The sequence below is a fragment of the Acomys minous genome, assembly GCF_964271855.1.
Source record: "Acomys minous genome assembly, chromosome: 8".
NCBI classification, from domain to species: Eukaryota; Metazoa; Chordata; class Mammalia; order Rodentia; family Muridae; genus Acomys; species Acomys minous.
In genome coordinates, this window is record NC_140489.1 from 1757501 (window position 1) to 1779733 (window position 22233).

The 22233-nt window shown below is 47.7% G+C and overlaps 1 protein-coding gene across 4 annotated transcripts in view; it reads left to right on the plus strand.

The window, feature by feature from the left end:
- DNAH11 (dynein axonemal heavy chain 11) overlaps window positions 1-22233 on the plus strand; it is a 296286-nt gene that overhangs the window by 135511 nt on the left and 138542 nt on the right. For all 4 annotated transcript variants that reach the window (XM_084791554.1, XM_084791555.1, XM_084791557.1 and 1 more), the window contains 8 exons: window positions 1277-1404; window positions 2361-2509; window positions 8522-8672; window positions 11424-11555; window positions 15260-15433; window positions 19425-19629; window positions 20310-20475; window positions 22076-22178. In XM_084791554.1, coding sequence (XP_084647680.1) covers window positions 1277-1404; window positions 2361-2509; window positions 8522-8672; window positions 11424-11555; window positions 15260-15433; window positions 19425-19629; window positions 20310-20475; window positions 22076-22178 — 1208 coding nt within the window. The remainder of the gene's footprint in view (window positions 1-1276; window positions 1405-2360; window positions 2510-8521; window positions 8673-11423; window positions 11556-15259; window positions 15434-19424; window positions 19630-20309; window positions 20476-22075; window positions 22179-22233) is intronic.

Genomic DNA, 22233 nt, shown 5'->3' on the forward strand with positions numbered 1-22233 from the left:
TCGTTTTCTACAAAGAAGTCAAAGCCTGCTTTGGGATGCGACCTCCTGGCTTTCAGACTGCGGTGTGCCTGTTAGTGTGGGCTCCAACCCTTCTGTGGCCTACACAACTGTTGACTGGGTCTCCACACATCGCTAGTCTCATTTCCTGTACTCAGCCCTTCTGGCTGCCTTTCCTGTTCCCAGGTCCTACTGACCAAGCCTCTTCCTGTCCAAGTCTTGCCACTGGATGCTCCCACTATCCAGGCACTGGTCCCCAGGGCCCCCATGGCCTGCTCACGTGGGCAGTGTGCTGGGGCAAATGCCACAGAGAGGATTTGTTTTGAGTTACAACTCACCTGGCATTCTCCATTCTCTCACCTTGTGGCCACTACTGATATGTTGATGACGTTCTACCATGTTTTCTGAGGGTCTGATTTTCATGAAGGGTCACAGCAGGGTCACAGGAAACATGTGAATGTGGCTTGAATTTAGAGCTATTAGGAAAGCTGATGGCGTCTACCTCAGTCATGGTGGCCGACTCTACTAGCTGCTGTGGTTTTGTTCTGTTGTTGTTGTTGTTTGCTTGTTTGTTTGTTTTGGTTATTTGAGAATTTCTATGTGTCACGGCCCTGAGTGTTCTGGAGCTCGTTTTATAGTTCAGGCTGTCCTTGAACTCACAGACATCCACCTGCCTTTGGCTCTTGAGCCCAGCTGTGGTTTGTTTGTATACCAAAGATTTCATAGAGTAGTTCTCCACATGTCCACTGGAACAGGTGTGCAAGGCCAGCACCTATAGAATGCCCGTTGAACACATGACAGTGTGATAACAGCCAAAAAGAACGTAGAACCAGGTGCTTTTCTCCGCCTCATGTCACAGACAGTCTTGCATGGTTTTGATGACCAAAGCTGTGAAGGAGATGATTAGCACTTTGGAGCTCAGGCTTTCAAAATTTAAACTTTGAGTGATATAATAGGAAAAATGGGGAATGTGATCTATGGTAGGTAGTCTAAGATAGACACCGAGCACGGGCGTGTGAAAGGGATAACGTCTTCGCTACAGCCTATAAATCCCACAATGGTTCTTCAAGGAAGAGCGCTGCTGTGCTTGGGAGGTGAAGCTTGCCAGCCAGTGCGTAGTAGACCTAACTAGGTACAAAGCCCACCAGAGAGCCCGGGCCTGTCTTACACCGCTTGCTAGAAAGGTAGCAACTTTCTTTTATTTAGCTGATAGAGGAGAAACAATGTATTTCAGAAGCGGCCCTCGATTGCATTGGCAGCGTCTGCTCCTACTTCGCAGGCCTCTTCTCAGCCATTCTGCGAGAGCAGGCAAATCTCGCCCACGATGGGCCCACCTGGATAGTCCTGGATGGGGACATTGACCCGCTGTGGATCGAATCCCTCAACACAGTCATGGATGATAACAAGGTGAGAGACACTGCGGGGCTCCTCAGGGCAATGTCCAGGGCGCTGAGAACGCCTCTGCTCATGGATGGCAGCACCCCTTGTATTCTTGAACATGGCATTTTTCATCTAATCGCCATTTTGATGAATAACATCCATTGTGATTCATAGGTTAAAAGTTTGGGGCAATATAGTTCCCTTGTCTCTGAATTAAATCACCTTTCAAGAAGGTTAGGGGCATAGGTAAGAATTCAGTTTATCTGCCTTACTGTTTTCTAAGGGCTGGGCATTAAATTCTTGTGTCTTATATACTCTGATTAAATATTGAATACAAAGACAACAAAGGAAAGATTTTTGTGCCATATGCTAACTGATGAAACCTGGTAATGCAAATTAAGTTGTTCCTATGGCTACAGATTATGTTTAAATGCTTTCCCAAGCATGCCGTGTGGTTGTCCTGGGAACAGCAAAGACAAGAGGTCTCACGTGGTACCAAAAAAGCAACATAAGACCTCTTGTTGGGGCAGGAATGAGAAATCAGGAGCCAGCATCACTCCCAGGCAGCATTAGTGGCCCCTGGTTTCTGAGTGAAGACACAGTGTATCAGAAGACAGAGATCTAGGAAGGAGCGTCCCACCTATGAGTGAGACTGCAGGACACTTGGTAATCACAGTGTTGCAGAGTCTCAGCTGTGGACACTTGATAATCACGGTGTTGCAGAGTCTCAGCTGTGGGCTTCTCGGTATTGTGGAATTTAACTTTTTGTTGAATAAATGAACAAATAATAACTCACATGACGTTTGGGCTATTAACAGTTCCTACGCTTGGCCACCATGAGTCCGTAAGGTGATTTTACTCCTTAAAGAATAGCTTACATGTGAATTCAGACCAGTGCCCCTGTGATGGCCTGTTGGCCGCTGTTCTGGCTCCTCGTGGCCACCCGCCCGCCTCTGATAACCACCACTTGCTGCTCCTTGCAGGTGCTGACTCTCGCCAGCAATGAGCGAGTGGCGCTCACGCCCTCCATGAGGCTTCTGTTTGAGACCCACCACCTGAGAACAGCCACCCCAGCCACAGTCTCCAGGGCCGGCATTTTGTATGTGAACCCTCAGGATCTAGGCTGGAGTCCGTGAGCATTTTTTTTCCTTTTCTTATATATTTTTGTCATGAACATGCAATGGCATAGACTTTGCTGTATTACCACCAACGAGGGCAAAGCTGGGTGACGTGGAGAATACTGACACCTTTGTGCTGCCGCCACCACCGTCAACCCACAGAGCTTTTTCGTCTTCCTAGGTGGAAACTGTACATGCGAAGAGGTAACCCCTACTCGCCCTTGCCTGAGCTCCCAGCATCCTTCTTCCTGCTCGTGGCTCCTGAGTTTGGGCACTGTAGGTCTCTTATAGAAGTAGAGGGTGTGCTTTCTCTTTGTGACTCTCTGGCTTCCCTAAGCGTCCTCAGTCTGTGTGGTGGCATTTGGTTGAGTTTGTCCATTTGTCTCTTGATGGGCGCTGGGGCGGCCTCCACCGTGAGCCGTTGTGCAACGGCGCTGTGAACACGGAGCCATACAATACAACTGCTCCTCCAGGTTCTGCTTTCAGTTTCTTTGTGATAACATCAGGACTGGCAGGTCAAGCGCCAGTTCAGCTTTTGATTGTTAAGGGCTCGCTGTGGTGTTTCACTGCAGTGGCTGCACCGTGCCGCCTTCAGTACCACACGAGGGGACGCTGTGCATGCTATGCAGCATCCTGTATCCTTGCCAGCACCGCCATCCTCTCTTCTGTCTTGGTTTCCCTAGGAGGCTCAAAATGGAGGGAGATGGTATCTCATTGTGGTCTGCACTTGGGCTCCTGTCATGGCTGGCGCTAGGGAGGGCATGTTGTCATGCATGCTCTAAGCGTTTGTATGTTTATGGAGGAGAGGTCCATACAACTCCTGTGTTCGTTCCTTAATCGGTTGTTCTTCAGTTTTATTTACTCATTTTAATCTCAGTTAAAACAATTTGAAGTAGATCCTACTAACTGAATGTGAGGCTCATCACATTAATTTAAAGGTAGTTAAATCAACATAGCGTCTAAGTCATTTTTATTTAGATACTCCCTCAATCACACGTTTTGAAAGTATTTAACACTCAGTAAACACGTGTTGAATAAATGAAAAAACTAACTAATATGAAGCTCTTAAGTAAGCAAGTCATCTCATAAGCACCTGCATGGCTGTGCGTGTAACATGCACACGTATTTGGACAATGGAAATGCTACTTTGGGAGCAAGGCTCTTGTATCTCTTGCTCAGATCACACTTCTCGGTTGCTGGTGGTTGTGTGTCTCCCACACTGGACTCACTCTGAGCTGGGCAGGGGACCACAGGCCCCTGTGTCAGATGCCCTCACACCGGGAACCCCTCTGCACAGTCTTCTCACCCTGTCTCTGGCCCACACAGCGGGGCTCCCTGCTCGCTGGCCTCTGGTTTCTTCGGCTCATGAAGAACCCTGTCAGGAAATGAGAAGGAGAGATGAAGGTGAGCTCAGGCTGCCTCTCTCCTGATCCCTCCCCGACAGGGTCGTGTCAGGATAACTGTGGCTCTCCCCCAGGTCAGTAGCTCTTCCGATTCTCCTGGAGCTGCCTCATGTCCCAGCAGCCCTTGCTTTTGTCCTATTCTAGGAAGCGTCCCTCGCTGTAGCAAATGCCTGATAGTTCCTGAGTTTATAAAGAGAGAAAGCCGACTTGGTGTCTACCAGCAGAGATTCAGTCTCTCATTATCTCGGCACTTTTGTTTTTTTTTTTGGGGGGGGCTGTGACAAAGCAATGCATTGTGGTAGAGCAGGGCTGTCCCCCCCCCCAACCCTTGTGACCAAGATATGAGAGAGAACAGAAGAGACATGGGCTTCCTCCAGTCCTCTAGAGAAACACCTCACACTTCTGCTGCACCCCATAACTTACAGGTGCCACCTCTGCCATTCGCACTGGGTGTTAAGGATCAAGCCTTTGACAAGAAGGGTTTTTTGGGGGGTCCCTCTAACTCCATGCTTTGTCCCTCTGATTCCTCTCCTCCCTGCTGTCACTTTTGCGGCAGGTCCTTTCAACCCCCCTTGCCTGACTGTACTTTGAGAACGACCCCTGCTTCCCTCCAGAGGTTGCCTGTTGCTTTTCCTGTGCTCTGCCGCTCACAGAGCAGAGCCGCAGCCAGGTCTGTGTGTGGTAATGAAGCCTCGTTGCATTTGTCTGAGGGAGAGCTCCCAGGCCCTACAGCGCAAAGTTGCTCTTGGGCAAGCATCTTTCTCTAAGTGATCTTGTGTTTCTGGGGTGTTTCTGTTGGTTAGGACTGCCGCTCAAGTTCTCCACCCCAGATCAAGGTCTCCCCAATACAGCAGGCAGTAGTTGCTTCCTCCAGAGATCCCTCGTCTGTCCCAGTGTCCTGTTGTCCTTCCGTCCCAGTCATATCCTAAGGCAACTAGTGCTTACGGTAGCTCAGGACGACTGTCTACTTATGGAAGGACTTTTATTCAAAGCCCAGGCAGCTTCAAGAGTCACCAGTTTGTAGTAAGAGTTGACTGCCTCCTCCTCCCTTACGTTTCAGGGTATGGTATCAAAGATAAATGTGTCCTTTTTAAATTTTCATGTGATTGACCAAGGGTCCAGCCAAGACATTTCCAGAATAAAGGCGGGGGGGTCCTCTCTAAGGGTGTTTTATTCTTTGCTTGCTGTTGCCAGAGTTTCCGCTACCTCAGGTCTCAGGTATTTCCTTTCACTCTGTAATTATTAGGTAGCTCACTACTTTATTTTAATACCATAATATTATAACCTTATGTGTATCATTTATTCAATATTCATTTACATTTGGAGATCAATATGCTTATTAACCTCATTTTTTGAAGCAATATTTTTAAAATGAGTCCGTTTTCTGCAGCTGTTGGCTTCCGAGGTTTCAAAACTACAGGGCAACTTGGAGCGCACTGTGGACTGCAGGCGCGGAAGCCTGTGCCTAACGTCTCTGTGTACCGTGCTTCCCCCTTGGCCTAGTCTTCAGCTGACATACATGCACACGCACATACATGTACAGAGGCCTGTTTTCTTTTGTCAGTTTTTGCAGAAATCCTTGAATATAAGTTGGAGACATTGAGACATTTCATCTGTCAGCACTTAAGCATTTATTTCCTAAGAACTAGAGGATTCTCCTTAAATGCAGTACAGTGTATACACCTACAAATCTATCTTGGATATTACAGGCATTTTTTTTTTAAAGAAAATCTTGCTGATTACAAATTTCATTTGTACCTTAAAAAAAAAATCTAGCATCAGAACAAATATTTTATTTATTTATCTCTGTAGCCCCCACTTGACTAGCTGCTCACCCAACTTACTCATTCATGGTGTCTATAATTCTGGAGAAAAATCTCAGGGCCCTCAGAAGTCACCACGTTGCTGGCTTGTAAGAGGTGATTTCCTCGTGGTCATTCTTTCTGTATATTTTTCTGTCAAGGACCTTTTTCTTGCATCTATTTTCCTTTCCACTTCCCTCCTCTTAGTCGTCCCTACGTTCCTTGTCATTTCTTTTCTTCTATTCATGGTTTCTGGTAGATCAGTGGGTTCTATATTCCCACTTACCAGGATTTATTTCTTCCTTTGCGTTCTCCGATTGTCATGGGTATTGCTAGGAGAAGTCCCACGCCCCACACCCTTAAGCTCCTCTCTTCTGTACTCTTTACTTATCTTCCTGAGTCTGTGGGGACTCGGATGTCTGGTTTGTTTCAGAGTTTCCTTATTTGAAGTGTAATCGGCCATTTCTCCAAGCAGCCAACAGGAATGCTTTTAATATAAACAGTTGTGGTAAGAATCCAAGCTGGGCTCCCCGTATATGTTGCTTCTGAGAGAACATTGTTTGTAATTATGTGTCCCGCTTTCCTACTGCCCGCCTTCAACTCTGTGTAGCATCTTCTGTGAGGGGGAAGAATTGCAAAACACTTGCACATCTGTGTCTCAGGTTTTGCCACAGCTACATATAATGGTCCAGGACTCTACATTTTTTCTCTTAATGTCTGTTTATATTCCACACTATAAATACTTTTTTAGAAATAATTTCAACTGTCCATATTTACTAATATAGAAACTTTTGAGTCCTTTTGCTGTATGGTGACACTGAGCTATAACAGAAGTCAGTGTCAGCCATCTTTCTGTGAGGCCCCTCTGACCATGTGGCCTGGTTTTGGTCAAGCTTGCTACTACCTGGAGAAGTCGCAGTTCATGGGGACAATGGGGCCACACCATTACTTGCCAGCAGGCCTTGTATGTGTCCAAAGGAAGTTCTGGCTGCTGCCAGTGTAGCTTAGCAAACCACTAAATACAGTGCCCATTTTAGGGCTCTTCTGGCACCTGCTGCTCCCAGTGATTCTCGCAGTGGCCTCCTGTTCCCTAAGTCATGCAGCAGCACTGTGTGGGAAGATGAGAGTATGGGATGTTTATGCTCAGTGGAATCCTACGTGACAGCTCTTGTAGTCAACTAAACAAGGTGAGGGGCTGCACAGAGAGACAGAGGCATCGTCTGAGCCCAGGTGGCCAGTGCCAACGGCTCTGCGTGAGGGAGGGAGGTGTTGGATGCTGACATAAGCTCTTCGTGCTTTTGGACTCGTTTCATGCCCACAACCATAGCAACCCACAGCATCGTCATCCCCCCTTACACTACTCAGGATCTTAGCCAAAGGCCAAGAAGCAACAATCTCCTTTCGAGCTGGGAAACCAAGGCACAGATAAGTCACTTTCCCAAGGTGTCCTGGTTAAAAAGTAAAGGAACCGAGATGCAGGTCCAGGGCAGTCCAGGGTAGTTCTGTCTCCCTGAGTGGTGCTCTCCCAACAAGGATCCTCTGCTTGGGCTGACAAGATGGTTCCCAGGTAAAAAGTGCTTGCTTGCTGCCAAGCCTGACCCAGGTCCCCTGTGGTGGTAGGAAACATCCCCCGCATGTGAGCCATAGCATATAGGTGTACCCCAGCCCTCCCCCACATACCAAATACACAAATAAAAATAACACAAAATTCACTCTGGCTCTGAGAATCCCTGAGATAGATGTGGCCTTTGTGCCCTTGTTTGCAATAGCTGCTGCTGCCACCTCCCGCGGGCACTTTGCCACACTGCCTCTCATACAAGAGGGCTCCCACTGAAAAATCTGATAGCTGTCATTCTAGAAACCAACCCACAATATAATGATGGTGACTGCTTTATATGACCCTCCCGTGAAGTCTGGAGAAGGCACGGGAAGGCTTTGATACAAAACACACGTCTTACCTTCATTCGTACCATATTCAAAATGCAGACTCTGATTTGCCTTTACAGCAAGGTCTGGCTGTAATCAGTCTGTGGCAACACCATTCATGTGTGGGCTGCTAAATGTATTTATTACCGCCACTTCCTACTTAAGTACAACTTTCTGAGTGATTCTTTTTCATTTAGCGTCTCTTAGTTGCACCCCAGAGGCCACTAAGGATGCCACCATGGCATCAGTGAGCAGCTTACTAATACGATGGTGATGTTTGATGTATCAAAATAAACGCTGTATAAGCTCGAAGCAGCTCTATCTATATATCATATAAATATCAATATATCAAGCCGTGGCACACCACCTCTGGGCCCTTGGCTGTGAACGCATTATCCCTTTCAGGCTGGTGTTACAGAGACCAGAGGAAAAGCAGGCTAAAGTAGCCCCTGTGGAGCACTCACCTCTTTATTTATAACTGATTTCTCATTACTAAATAATTGATGCCAAGATTAATCAAGAAAAGGGCCAAGCTGCTTTCATAAATAGAGCCTCCGCCGCGAGCAGAGTCCGCTCGCTTGGGAAATGACACAGTGCATGCACTTCCCTCTAAATGCAAAGTAATGGCCTACTTAGGCAGGATTGTGTTTGCCTTCTAAGAGCTATTAGGAGTTTCTTTTACATTCTTTTCATTAAAGCGAAAATGGCCATTAAAACAAGTCTTTAAAGGGCCATTTAAAAATATTTTCCATTTGAGAAACAGAGTGCAGCACTCAACATGGCCATGAAGTGTTGCCAAGCTGTGTGAAGGGGGGGGAGGGGGCGCTTCGAGCTCGGTGGCACCGCGCTTTTCAGGGCTCTTGTTCAGTAAAACCTTTTCTGTGTTCCCTTTCAGGTATGTGGCCAGTTGGATAGACAGAAGGCGTTATCAATCAGAAAAGGCCAATTTAACTATTCTCTTTGATAAATACGTCCCTGCGTGCCTGGAGAAGCTAAGGACTAGCTTTAAAACCATCACTTCTGTTCCGGAGAGCAGCCTGGTGCAGGTTTGTGCTCAGCCTCGGCAGCTGATTTCCTACACCTCAGAAAGTCAGAATAGCATATGTTTATCTTGCTTAAGGAGATGAGGGGGAAGGTGCTGGTAGGATTTCTCAGTGGTTAGAGGTTCCCAGCATAAAACCTAATGGCTTAAGTTGCGTCCCTGGGGCCCAAATGTCGGAGAGGACCAACTTCGACAAAACTATCCTCTGACCTCCACAGGAGTGCAAAGACACCCTGCACTTACACATGTGCACACATGCACAAGCCCCTCCCCAGTAAATGCACAGAAACAGATTTTAAACTTGTTTTCAGAACTGTTAGTTTGCTTCCACTTTCCTGCTATAGTCCCTTCAGTCTTCAGAACTTCATGGGGACCCCCGAGAAGTTGAAACTATTCACTTTCCTACCCTACCCAGAAATTTACATAGTTGCAATAGTCAGTGAGTGCCTGCTGTGTGTTTATGGAATCCTCGGGCCCTTCCAAACATGCTGGGACAGAATCAGAAGAAAAAAAAGTCGCCAGGACATTATTTACTGTTCTAGCTGTCACTGTGAGCCTGACAGAAACAAGAGAGGGCAAACTTATTTTGGCTCACAGTTGTCAGACGGTTCTCAGTCCTTCATGGTGAAAAAGCCAAGGCTGTGGGGGACACTGGCGTCTGTTCACGTCATGGCAGAACAGGAAGTGGAGCGCACCGGAACCACCAGACCTGGGTTATAACCTTCAACAGCCTGCCCGTAGTGACCTATGCACACCAGCTAGCCACCTTTTAAAGGTTTTACACACACACACACACACACACACACACACACACACAGTAACACACATACACACACACTGTAGCACACACACACTGTAGCACACACACACTGTAACACACACACACACACTGTAACACACACTGTAGCACACACACACACTGTAGCACACACACACACTATAACACCTGACTAGAGAAGATGCTCCCCCTGCTTTTGAATCAGATGACTCAGCTGAAGTACAGATGCTGATCAGTTAAGCAAAGCTCCTGACGGTTCCACAAGTATCCCTGAATTCACAGGTACCGGTGTGAGTGAGCAATCTGTGATGCTCCAGGGATAGGTGTCCTGTGATCCTCACTGTGGGACAGCTAGTGCCAGTGACTCAGGGGGCTTGTTGTGGGAGTGGATGGGAGCTATTCACAGCACAGAAGTGAAGGTCGAGGTGACAATGTAACATAGATTATCGGGCTGCCCTAAAGGTTTGCAAAGGAAATGTTTTTCCCCTGCTCCAGGAATGAAATTAGTTCCTCCGAACTTTGTTCCCATCAAGTTACTATGTTACCAAGTTTGTTTGAAGCTGAGTTACAATAGTCAGCAACCAAGTAAGAAAGGGAAGTTCAGGTTTCTGGATAATTCACACAACCAATTAAGTAAACGATAGTATTCAACAGTAATTATCTGAGGTATAATTTATTTCTGAAAGCAGGTCTGAATTTATTCATAATGAATTAATTATGTGGTTAGCCTAATTAGACTTCCTCGGGTGTAACACTCGAGAAAAGCGACCGAGTTCTTTCTCAAGTTGCCTTGTATATGTGTGTGATTCTCTGTGGTGTGAACTCTGCCATTCAGGACTAGTGTGAAAAGAGGTCCGTGGGAATTAGCACGACTGCTGGGCTTCCCTCTTCATTCTGTAGTGTGCGGAAATGGCTTTAATCCTTAGCTCTTCTAAAGCTGTTGTTTTTAACTAGTGTTCCCTGCAGTTTTTTTGTTTGTTTGTTTTGTTTTGTTTTGTTTTGAGGAAAATGAGAATTTAGGGTAAAATGAGTAGACAGGGATGACCCTCACACAAAACCAGCGCTGTGCGTCCTGCCTGTGGGGCTCGCTGGAGTTCGAGGATGTGTCTTACCGCTCAGAGCCAAAGCATAATTTCTGGGGAATTACTAAGCACAGTGCACCGTGGCCCATCAGCAGTTTTGCTTTGGTTTTTAACTGTTCCTTTAGAAACCATGGTTCCCAAATCACTCGGATGTAACAAAGTAGCAGGGCTTCACACTCTTTTTCTTGATAAGAAATTGATTAGTTTTATTAGAAAATTGTCCCAATTTGACAGTAAAATGATAGGAAGAACTTTAAATGTAACAGGTGCTTTCTATTTGAATGAGAAACACTTCCCCCTCTTTCCTGGCTAAGAAGAGCAGTACACACAGGCTGGGGGCAGTGTGGGGTGAGCTGGGCTGGGGGTGGGGGCGGGGTGGGGGGGCGGAGTGAGGGAGAGGTGGGGAGGGGATGGGGAGGGGAGGATAAGGTTGAATGGTTGCTGCTTGGGCCGGGATCAAAAGCCTCTTAAAATGTTAGAGCTCATGAGGATGCCAGTTACTGACAACTGCTCTGTACTCCACAAGAGGGGGAGAGAGAGAGAGACAGAGAGAGAGACAGAGAGAGAGAGAGAGAGAGAGAGAGAGAGAGAGAGAGAGAGAGAGAGAGCCCCTGTGTGTTATACCCAGTTTACCTAGTAATTGTTATTTGAATCATTTAAAATGTTTTTCACAAGTCTTTTATTATTTCAATTATTGATTGAAGGTGGCTTTTTTTTTAATACCACTGACTTAGGCATCCAAAGCTCAGTCAGTTTTGTGTCTTTAAATTTAGCAAATCACTGAGTTTTTGTAATCTCCTAAGAAGAGGTAGAATTTGTATGAAAATTGTTGACCCATCGCTAGCGTTGAAACAAAAAAAATCCTTGCCTTAATTAATGGTGTTTTCTTTTTCAGACTATTTGTACTCTCCTAGAGTGTTTGCTGACTCCCGAGAATGTACCTTCTGACAGTCCTAAAGAAACCTATGAAGTCTATTTTGTCTTTGCTTGTGTCTGGGTATTTGGAGGCGTCCTGTTACGAGACCAAGTATGCTGAAAATAAGTTTCCAGGGATGATTTTACTTGTGTGGAGGTTGGGTTTAAAAAACATGGTTTGCGTCTTTTAGCTAGCAGCCATCTCTGTTGGCCTGCCCTTCTGAGCCTAGGAGGTCCACACTGAGCTCCTTTACAGAGTGATAGATCTTTCTCTTGGAAGGGTCGAGTCCAGCTCACCCCTGTGAGCTCAGGTCTGTTTCCACCCGAGTCCCCTCTAGGCACAATTCCCTGGTCCAGTCACACTGCACCTGAGGAACACTTCTCTGTCTGGTCTCTTCCTCTGTATTGCCTGTTTCCCTTCACTGACATATTCCTCCCTGGTTGAGACTTGGGAACACCACTTCCTCTCCCCACATACCCCGATCTCAGGTGCAGTCAGTGTCACTGGAGAAACAGATATGGCATCTGTCCCCTCTGGGACATCGCTACAGCCTCAGGTCAGAGGCAGAACATTTTGGACTGCCAGGTAGCCTAAACTACAGCAGTATATTTCTCACAGTACTGGAAATGCAAGCTCAGGGTGACCATGTGACACCTCCTGTACCCTTACATAAGCAAGACAAGACTGCTGTCTCACTAGCTCTCTTCTCGCGAGGACACTGCCTCTCCCTGATGGCGCTGCTATGACTTCACTTAAGACAGTACTTTAAAATGCCACTGCCGTAGCTGTTAGGACACGAGAAAAGGATGGTGATGAAACAAGATGCCTGTGGCATCTTACACAGTTCTGCCTGTAGTCATTCCCTCCTCTAATCAATCTGGGAGCCATCCATTGTCACTGCTGGGGCCACGTCTTCCCACGGTGTGTCTGTTTCGGGTGACTCTGTCCCCTTGCATAGCAGTTTAGCCTTAAAGGAAACACTTGAGACACATCTTATAGGAGTACACACCTCACCCCCCACCTCCCCATACATGAGCCACTTAAACTTACCAAGTGCCAGAAACATGTGCATCTCAGCTCCCCACACCACCTGCTTCCAAGTTCAGGTCTTTCTTGTGTCATGTCTGTCACGTTGCTTCAAAGTGCCCATCACAGCCAGAGAAAGCCTAACTTTGCCCCTCATGGAGACAAAGCACCTGTCCCGAGGCTTCTCACCCAAGTGTGCCATTCTCTGAGACCACACTTCCCTGGGCGCCTCTGCATTTCTGTGGTCATGGTACCCCAGTGGGGGCACTGACTTTTTCAGTTAAAATGGAGTGCCACTGGCTAGCCTTCTCAATTTCCTAGATTCCCCCCAGGGAACAACTAGGGGATTCTCCTGAGAAGGCTACATCCAAGAGTGACCCACGAATTCCTCATTGGCGGGGAACCTCTGGGGCAGCTGTTCCTTGTCACTGAGTTAGCAGAGCACACATCTGCAAATAAACTGCGCCTCACAGACCATTTTCCACCCATGTCACCTGCCAGGTGTCCTTGCACGGCCTGTAGGTGCCTCTGTGGACTAGCAGCTGGGGTGGCTTTGAGTTAGGGTCAGGTGCTAAGTCTACATCTACTTCCTTGTGAGTCCCCTTTTCCCTGTCGGGCTGAGCCCAGATGTCCCATTTGCTTCCTCTCACGGTCATTTTATTATAACAAATTCAAAATCAACAAATATAACAAAATCAAGGGTGCATCGCAAAAACCTTTTTTTTTTTTTTTTTTTTTTGCAATGGAATTTTTAGGCAAAGCAGAATTTGAAGCAAGGTAGGGGTTACATGAGTGTTTCTTGCTAGAGACTGAAGCCAGGTAAATAACAACAGTCTGTGAATTATTTACAGACACATCGGCTTGGTTTCAGACCCAGGTTTGTAGGGAGATAAGTTAGCCCATGCTTCCGCTATGAAAATAGTTTCAAGGAGGGTAAAACCTTAGCACATGGATGCTGGCAGCAGGGCATGAGCTCTGGTGCTTTGGAGGCAGGAGGAGGCCAGACTCTCCCTCCAGAGCACTCACCACACCCAGTGTCACTCACGGTCTTCACGAGCCTGACTGCTTGAGAGAACGAAAAGCCTAATACTAAAAAGCACCATAGCCCAAGGACATAGGGACATCAAAGTAAGGAGTGGAAAACTGGGAGTCGAGGGGCTGGAGAGACGGCTTACTGCTTAAGAGCACTGTCTGCTCTTCCTGAGGACCGACGTTCAATTCCCAGCACCCACCTGGCAGCTCACAACTGCCTGTGACATTAGCTCCAGGGGACCTGACACCCTCACACAGACATGCAGGCAGGCAAAAACACCAATGCACATAAAATGAGAGTAAATAAATTATTTAAAGTGTTGTTTTTAACATGGGAGTTGAGCTCTCAGATGAGTAAAAGATTACCAAAGGCAATGAGTACCCACAGGGTTGTCAGATTTTATTGCAGTTCACCAGGTCAGGCCAATTCCAAGGATGTAGGAGTTGAGGATGAAGGTCTCATTTTATCAGGACATTGAGGACACAGGCATCTCTGGGCCAGGCTGTCTAAGTCACTGCACAGTACCTCCCCTCTTCCTCTATGTAATTTGTATATCACTACATCAAGTAACACCCCCACTGTAGAGATGGGATGCTATCCGTGTCCTCCCTGGGGGACAGGAACTCAGCTCTCTGGGGCTGTCAGCCACACTCTCAGCTCTGTCCTGCTGGGAACCAAGGCTCAACCCTCCTCCATCCCTTTTCCCCTGTCTTCTTCCAGGTCTAGAATGCCTTGATGGGCCAAGTCTTAAGAAGGCTTTTGTTAGCCAGACGGAGTTGACAATATGTTCCTTATTAAAGTGGAGATTTTTTTTAAAGTCCTGTTTTTCATCAGCATCATTTTATAAAAGAAAAGATACCAAACAACAAAAAGGCCCGGGGGGCTGGGAACTCAAAAGGAAGGACAGAACTTCCATCACTTGATTTACGGCTTAAAAAACCCTGTGCTCTCCTCCTCTCCTGTCCCCATCAGTTGGTGCTAACTGGCTGATCGCCACTGTGCCGTGTACCTGTCACAGCGGTTGTACCCTGGGTACACTGTACAGTGACTCATTGTTAGGTTGTATTATGAGGGGCGGTGTAAAGTTTTCCCAGTCGCACCTTGCTTTCTAAGCCTGCTTTCTATACCTCATGACTATCCCTCCCTAGAAGGGTGCATGATGGTTTTCTCCAGGCCCCAGGCTCCCAGAATGACTCATGAGACTGAAAATATATTTACAAATACCTAGGCCGCGTCGCTGGGCTCTTCTCTGAGTAGCTCATCACTTAAAATAACACATTTATACTAGTCTACATCCTGCCGTGTGGCTGGTTACCTCTGCTCGGGTACCATGTGTTCGTCCTCACACCTTCCCGGGTGAATCACACCTTCCCGGGTGAATCTCCCATGCCTGGCTCTATCCCAGAGTCCTCTCTGCCTCTCTGACGTCCCACCCACTATTCTACCCATTCCTATAGGCCATAGATTTTTTTATTGACAGGTGATGCGTCCATACAACACACAAGGCATTCTCTCTACATCCAGCTCTCACTACTTCCTGTCTACACAGTGGTATCGCGGGTTACAACTCGGAGCTGGCGGTTCACATAACTTGATGAGTCCCACCTAGGGGTTGGTCTATGACTATGGTGCAGTACCCAACAGACCCTGCACTGAGCAGGATTCGGTGGGGGGTAGGGGCGTGAGGGGTGAGGGTGGGGGGCGTTCTGTTTATGATTTCTCAGTCTGTGCTTAAGAATTCTCCTGTTCTCCGCAGCTTTCTGATTACCAAGCTGACTTCAGCCGATGGTGGCATAAAGAAATGAAAGCAGTGAAGTTTCCATCTCAGGGAACGATCTTTGATTATTATCTGGACCACAAGACTAAAAAGTTCTTGCCTTGGGCTGACAAGGTCCCCCAGTTCACCATGGATGTCAATGCGCCCCTGAAGGTAGGTGTGCGGGGCGGCGGGACCCCAGCTTCAGGGTGCATTTGAGCCTTTGGAGGAAAGGGGGCCGCCCTCTCCTGCCTGAGGCCAGGTCTTCATGGTCTGTGCTCTGAGGATGACATGCCAACTGTAGGGAGACTTGGAGAGGAGGCTGATGTTTCTGCAGACTTTTCCAACATAATCCCGTGGGAACCACTTTTGTATCATTTCCTAGAAACTATACAAGCTTTGCAAAACCAGAGTTAGAGTATAGTTAACTCAATTCTTTCTCTTTTTCTTTTCTTTTTTTCTTTTTCTTTTTTTTTCTTTTGAGCTTATATAAATGTTTTAGACATTGCTTTTCATATAGAACGTCCTCCATTTACCACCCCAGCCACAAAATGGTGTGTTTCATTTTTTAACCCCAGCGTTCCACGTTGTTACAGAAGCTGATAATCCCACACGGATCTCCCATTGTCACCTTATACATGGCCCGTTCCCACCTCTCTTAGATTGAATTATTTCTGTGACCAACTTCTTAATGTGCTTCAACCTTTTTCTTTTAATGTCATTTCTTATTTTGAGTCCTTTTAGAGCTTGCTGTTTGAGGAACTGTTGCATGAACAGCTGGTAGGAACTGTTATCACCTCTGTGATGAGGAGCCCTGGTTCCAAATACTGTAGCTTCCCGCAGCTGTCACTAGACCACACAGCAAGGAACGCAGGTGACAAGAATAAGGCTAAGCATGTACATTTAAGGTGTAGGGTAGGAACACATGTGCACATGTGTGTGCCTGTGTGTGTGGTGTGTGTATGCTGTGTATGTACCTGTGTGTGCTCACATGTGTATGTATGTGTACGTGTGTGTGTATGGTGTCCCTGTGGGTGTGGTATGTGCATGTGTGTGTATGTGGCGTATTTCTGTCTGTCTGTCTACTTTCAAATGCTTATATTAGTTTGCAAGGATTTCCATAGCAAAGTAAAACACACTGAGTAATCTAAAAACATACATTCATTTTCTCACAGTTCTGAAGGCTCCATGCCAAACAGACAGGGATGCTGACGGCAGCATTGAACGCTTAGCCTGACATGACTGCCCAACTTCCATATTCTTAGACAGCAGTCCTGTCCCGAAGATCTGGCTAGTAGCATCGTGGCCCACTGAAAGCAGGGAAGGGGCCCTACCCTCTGTGACTGAGGTCAGTGCCCTTTGGGTCCACGGTGGTGGCAGTGGTGGCAACAGCAGCAATATTGATCCCTAACTTGTACTTTAGAGTCCCAGAAGTCCCCAGGCCATCAGTCATGCTATCCTGTGTGTGTCCCCTTTAAGCTGAGAGATGAAGGAGCCTGTTACCTATGGACTAATGGCCTCTACCAATCCCTGCCTCTCTAATGCTCTACAGTGGAGGCTGCCAGGAAGTCAGGAGGTCCCAACAGTGTCTGTCCCATGCGTTCTAGTCTCATCTTGTCCAGCCTACCACAAACATGGCTGCCCAGCAATATTTCCTAGCTGGTTGAAAATTGACAACCAACCGAAAAAAGTCCTGAAGACAAAGACTGCTATCAAAGCTTGAGGCAACTTATCAATCCTATTCAAAAGAAGGCAAGAAAAATTGATTTTAGTCAACAAATCTTATTGAACTGAAAAATCAATTTTCTTCCTGGGAAGTTTTGCGCTTACTTTATAGACAATGGTGTGGTTCTTCTCCTAGCAGCCTCTTTGTATGTTGGAGTAGGACTACGGGAATTTAGAAATCGTAGCCTACCTCCGGGTCTTTCCTAAATAATTTAGGTCTATGAACTAATTTACTCTTTGTGTGTGGGTATGTGTGTGCTCATGTTGTGTGCCTGTGGGTGTGGGGGTGTGTGCCTATGCGTGCCTCCACCTGCACACAGGCATGAGAGCGTGTGGAAACTGACACAGTGTCTGCCTCAGTCACTTCTCCTTCTTATTTCTTGATACACATTTGTCACTGAACCTATAGCTTAGTATTGGCCATACTGGCTGGCCAGACAGCCCCGGGGATCTCCTGTGTGTGCTGTTCCAGTCCCAGCATTATAGATACACACCATGTCTGGATTTTACGTGGGAACCAGTGATCCAAACTGAGCTCTCTTTGCTTCGTGGCCCTCGCTTGGCCAGCTGAGCCATCGCCCTGGCCACAGTCAACTAATTTACTCTGTTCTACAACAGCTGATTGGAAGCTTCTCCTGAATGTTAAGGCGTTAACTTTTTAAGCTGGGAGGGTTGGTCACGCTGAAACAAGCACGGTGGCCTATCCTTCTGACTCACAAGTGCCCGCTCTGAAGATGTTTGCATTCGGAGTTTGTATGAGCCTCAGGCTCCACAGAGTGCATTGGACTCCGAGCATCTGCACTCACTCGCTGGCTGTGACAGTCGCCCAGTGACCTGAGCTCTCTGAGAAGGAAATAGCAGCAGACACATCTCGCAGGTTTGCTGTGGTACCTGGGTTGTATGTCATCTGTACGTGCTTAGTGTGGGCCGCCCAGGTCTGTAAGTGTTCATTGCTGGCATGCATGTGCGAAGAAAAGAGTTGACAGCCAAAGAACAACCTGGTGGTGGCCATTATCGGTGAGGAAGCAGAACAATACCTTGCATGTTTGGAATTCTAGTGTTGTCTGGTGACACACGATACAGTCTGGCCTCCAGGAGGTGCTGGGTGTCGCTTGTTGAGAAGGAAGTTGGGGAATAAACAGTTATAGGAAAAGGCCGTGAGGTGAAATGATCCACAGAACGCTCCATTTTGATCAGTGTGTACTAACCAAGCAAGGAGGAACCGTATCCATCAAGATTACACATGGATTTTAATGTAAAAAAAGTGAACCTGTAAGTAGGTGTGTGTGTGTGCGCAGGTGTGCGCTTATTTGTTATTATGTTTGTTACTTTTAAGTTTGACCACCAAGAAATGCAATGAAATAGCACCTGTTTTTCAATTGTGCAGAATCCAGTTTCTTTTGTCTGAATATTTTATTTTGTTCTGTATTTCTGATCCTAATAGTCTCTCTCTCTGTGTGTCTCTGTCTCTGTCTCTGTCTGTCTGTCTCTCTGTCTCTCTCTCTGTCTCTGTCTCTGTCTGTCTGTCTCTCTGTCTCTGTTTCTGTCTGTCTGTCTGTCTGTCTGTCTGTCTGTCTGTCTCTCTCTCTCTCTCTCTCTCTCTCTCTCTCTCTCCCTCTCCCTCTCCCTCTCCCTCTCCCTCTCCCTCTCCCTCCCCCTCTCCCTCTCCCTCTCCCTCCCCCTCCCCCTCAGAGGAGCCCCCTGTGGAGGTCAGAGGGAGACTTTGTGGAGTCCATTTCTCTCCCTTCTGCCTTTGGCCTCTGAAGGCTGAACTTGGGTCTCCAGGCTGGCACAGCGCCTTTCCCTGCTGAGCCACTTACCCAGCAGCCCTGAGCCACTTACCCAGCAGCCCTGAGCCACTTACCCAGCAGCCCTGAGCTTAACTTTCACTTATTTTATTCTTGTAGATCACGTCACATTTCTGTGGAACAGTATGGTACATCATGCATATTAAGTACTAATAAACTCCCAGCTTTCAAAGTATAAGAATGAAGGCTTAATTTTTTTTAACATGGTGGTATGTGACATGTTTCAGGTGTGAACAGTGTCTCCTTGCACTGCATGGACTATGCCACATGGGCCAAAAGAATACTCTGCTTTTGTGTGTAGCCTCACTTCTCACTTATCTCCTCGGCCTCTCAAGGGGGTGGACATGTCGGCCACGTCTGCCGTATTCTCTCCCATACCTAAGACAGCTGGGGGAGGCGGGGGGGGGGGGGGGAGCAAGGGGCTGTGGGTGTGAGTCCTCACTGCCTCTGCTACAGCAATGGGTGGCATTGCCCAGATGCCCTCCTGGAAGCTGAGTGTCTGCACTGCCGCTCAACCTTTCTTCCCCGACACGAGCTTGCACAGAGAGTTTTCTGGGTCTTAGTTAAACACTGACTGCAGGTCAGCTCAGGAGCTTTGTAACGCCTCTGGCTTCTCTCCTGGTCTCTCCCAGGCGGTTCAGGTGCACACACCAGAGACAACGCGTCTTAAGTATTTTACTGAGTTGCTGCTGGAGAAAGGCAAACAGCTGATGCTGGTTGGAAATGCCGGAGTCGGGAAAACAGCCTTTGTGAGCGATACCCTGGCAGGTCTCTCTGAGGACTACATCGTGTCCCGGGTGCCTTTCAACTACTACACGACATCGGCAGCCCTGCAGAGTAAGTGCCCCTCCTTTGTCTAGACAGGAAGGACGCTTTGCAGTGGCCTACCGTCTGCGACATCCCATGTAAACACACTTAACTAGCACTTTGAGTTTGTTGTGCTTTGAGACAAAGTATCACCATGTATCAGGCTGAGCTTGCTCTCTCCTGCCTCAGGCTCCTGAGTGCCTGGATGGCAGGCCTGTGCCACCACCATGCCTCGCTAAGTTGGACCTTTAATTTCACTCACAGCCTTGTTGCAATCATTACTTTGTAGACCAGAAACAAACTATATTCACAGTGATAGTTATGTTGCCCCTAAACCGTTTCATTCCCTGAAGTTAGATCCCGGAGTGGAGCGACACAGGACATTTAACGAGGGTCCTCTTGTTACTCTTTCAAATAAGGAATCAGACTCAGGAGACACCCAAAGTGTATCAGTGACATGCACAACACTGAGTTGTTAATTGTTTCTGTTATGTTCATGTAGTGGGTGTGATACACATGTCCGTGAAAAGAACAAGTTCCGTGAGTCTTTTTTTTCACCTTGTGGGACTAAGTTCATCAGGGTTGGCAACAAGCATGCAACCTGCTGTGCCATCTCAGTAGCCAGGTCAACCCAGTCATATATGTATAAAAGCAAGACACCGAGGCCTCAGTCATTGATTGGAGCTGTTGGGTTACGTATATATTTTTAGGAATTCTCGAAAAGCCTCTAGAGAAAAAAGCTGGTCGTAACTATGGTCCAAGAGGAAACAAAAAACTGGTTTATTTCATTGATGACCTGAACATGCCTGAAGTGGACTTGTACGGCACTGTCCAGCCTCATGCCCTGCTGAGACAGCACATGGACTACGGGCACTGGTGAGCAAGCCCTGTGTTCCTTAAGGACACTGGTGAGCAAGCCCTATGTTCACTATGGGTACTGGTGAGCAAGCCCTGTGTTCACTACAGGCACTGGTGAGCAAGCCCTGTGTTCACTACAGGCACTGGTGAGTAAGCCCTGTGTTCACTACAGGCACTGGTGAGCAAGCCCTGTGTTCACTGCGGACACTGGTGAGCAAGGCCTGTGTTCACTACGGGCACTGGTGAGCAAGCCCTGTGTTTGCTGTGGGCACTGCTGAGCAAGCCCTGTGTTCACTACAGGCACTGGTGAGCAAGCCCTGTGTTCACTATGGGCCCTGGTGAGCAAGCCCTGTGTTCACTACGGGCACTGGTGAGCAAGCCCTGTGTTCACTACGGGCACTGGTGAGCAAGGCCTGTGTTCACTATGGGCGCTGGTGAGCAAGCCCTGTGTTCACTATGGGCGCTGGTGAGCAAGCCCTGTGTTCACTATGGGCGCTGGTGAGCAAGCCCTGTGTTCACTATGGGCACTGGTGAGCAAGCCCTGTGTTCGCTGTGGGCGCTGGTGAGCAAGCCCTGTGTTCACTATGGGCACTGGTGAGCAAGCCCTGTGTTCGCTGTGGGCACTGCTGAGCAAGCCCTGTGTTCGCTGTGGGCGCTGGTGAGTAAGCCCTGTGTTCACTATGGGCACTGGTGAGCAAGCCCATCAAAAACTCATCATTACAGTAGAGGGGCACTTGGAACAGACTTGTCCTGGATCGCTCGATCTTCTGTGAGTGTTTTCTATATCTTCAATTTGTAATCTTGTGTGTCTGTGTCTGTGTGCACACGTATGTACAAATATGTGCATGTGTGGCGGCTAGAGATCTATACCAGATCTCAGAAGACACCAACTTAACTTTTGACACAGAGTACGTCATCAGACCTGGTGCTCCCCGATTCTAGTCTGACTGGGCGCAGGGACCCCCTGTCTCAGCTGCTGGGAGTACAGGTGCCCGCTCCGTGCCCGGCTCCTGCTCAGATGCTGGAGATCTGAGCTCAGGCTGTGCTTGTGTGACAAGCCCTTACTGACTGAGCCATCTTCCCAGCTGCCCTTTAGATATCTTTTCATCATATTAAACAGAACAATTTCCCTTCGTATTTTTGCAAGTTTGGTTTGAAAAGCAACATAGTAGCCATGTGGAAATTAAGCCGCACTAAGTTACTGAGGAAAAGCTTGGCTTTGCCGTGCAGAACGCAACCATCGGATCACATCTGAGGACTCTGCTTTGCTATCCGTGACAGTGAACACAGGGTGAGGGAGCCCCAGCCCACCCACCCAGCTGTGCTATGAGGACAGCGTAGCCCCCACCCATGTGAAGAGCCGCATGAAAATCAATGAGCAGTAATAGTTTATATTGATCAGCTTTTGATCTTGGCTTAGGCCTCCAGCGCATTTTGTCACCTTCCATTTTCTGAGCTAAGATTTGATGCCCCCCCCCCCCCCCAATACAGCCCAGATGGTCAAGCTCGCAGAACGGCTGTGAAGATAAGGTGCCTGTGATTAAATCTTTCCTGAGCTGGTGGCTAGCTGTTTTGTCATCTCAGCTTTGGATTTGAGGTTCTGTTTTCTGTCCCCTAGGTATGACCGACAGAAGCTGACGCTTAAGGAAATCCGCAGCTGCCAGTACGTAGCCTGCATGAACCCCGTGGTGGGCAGCTTCACGGTCAGCCCGAGGCTGCAGGTGGGTTTGGCACCAGAGTCTCCCAGTGCCCTCGAGTGTCATATCCAAACCGTAG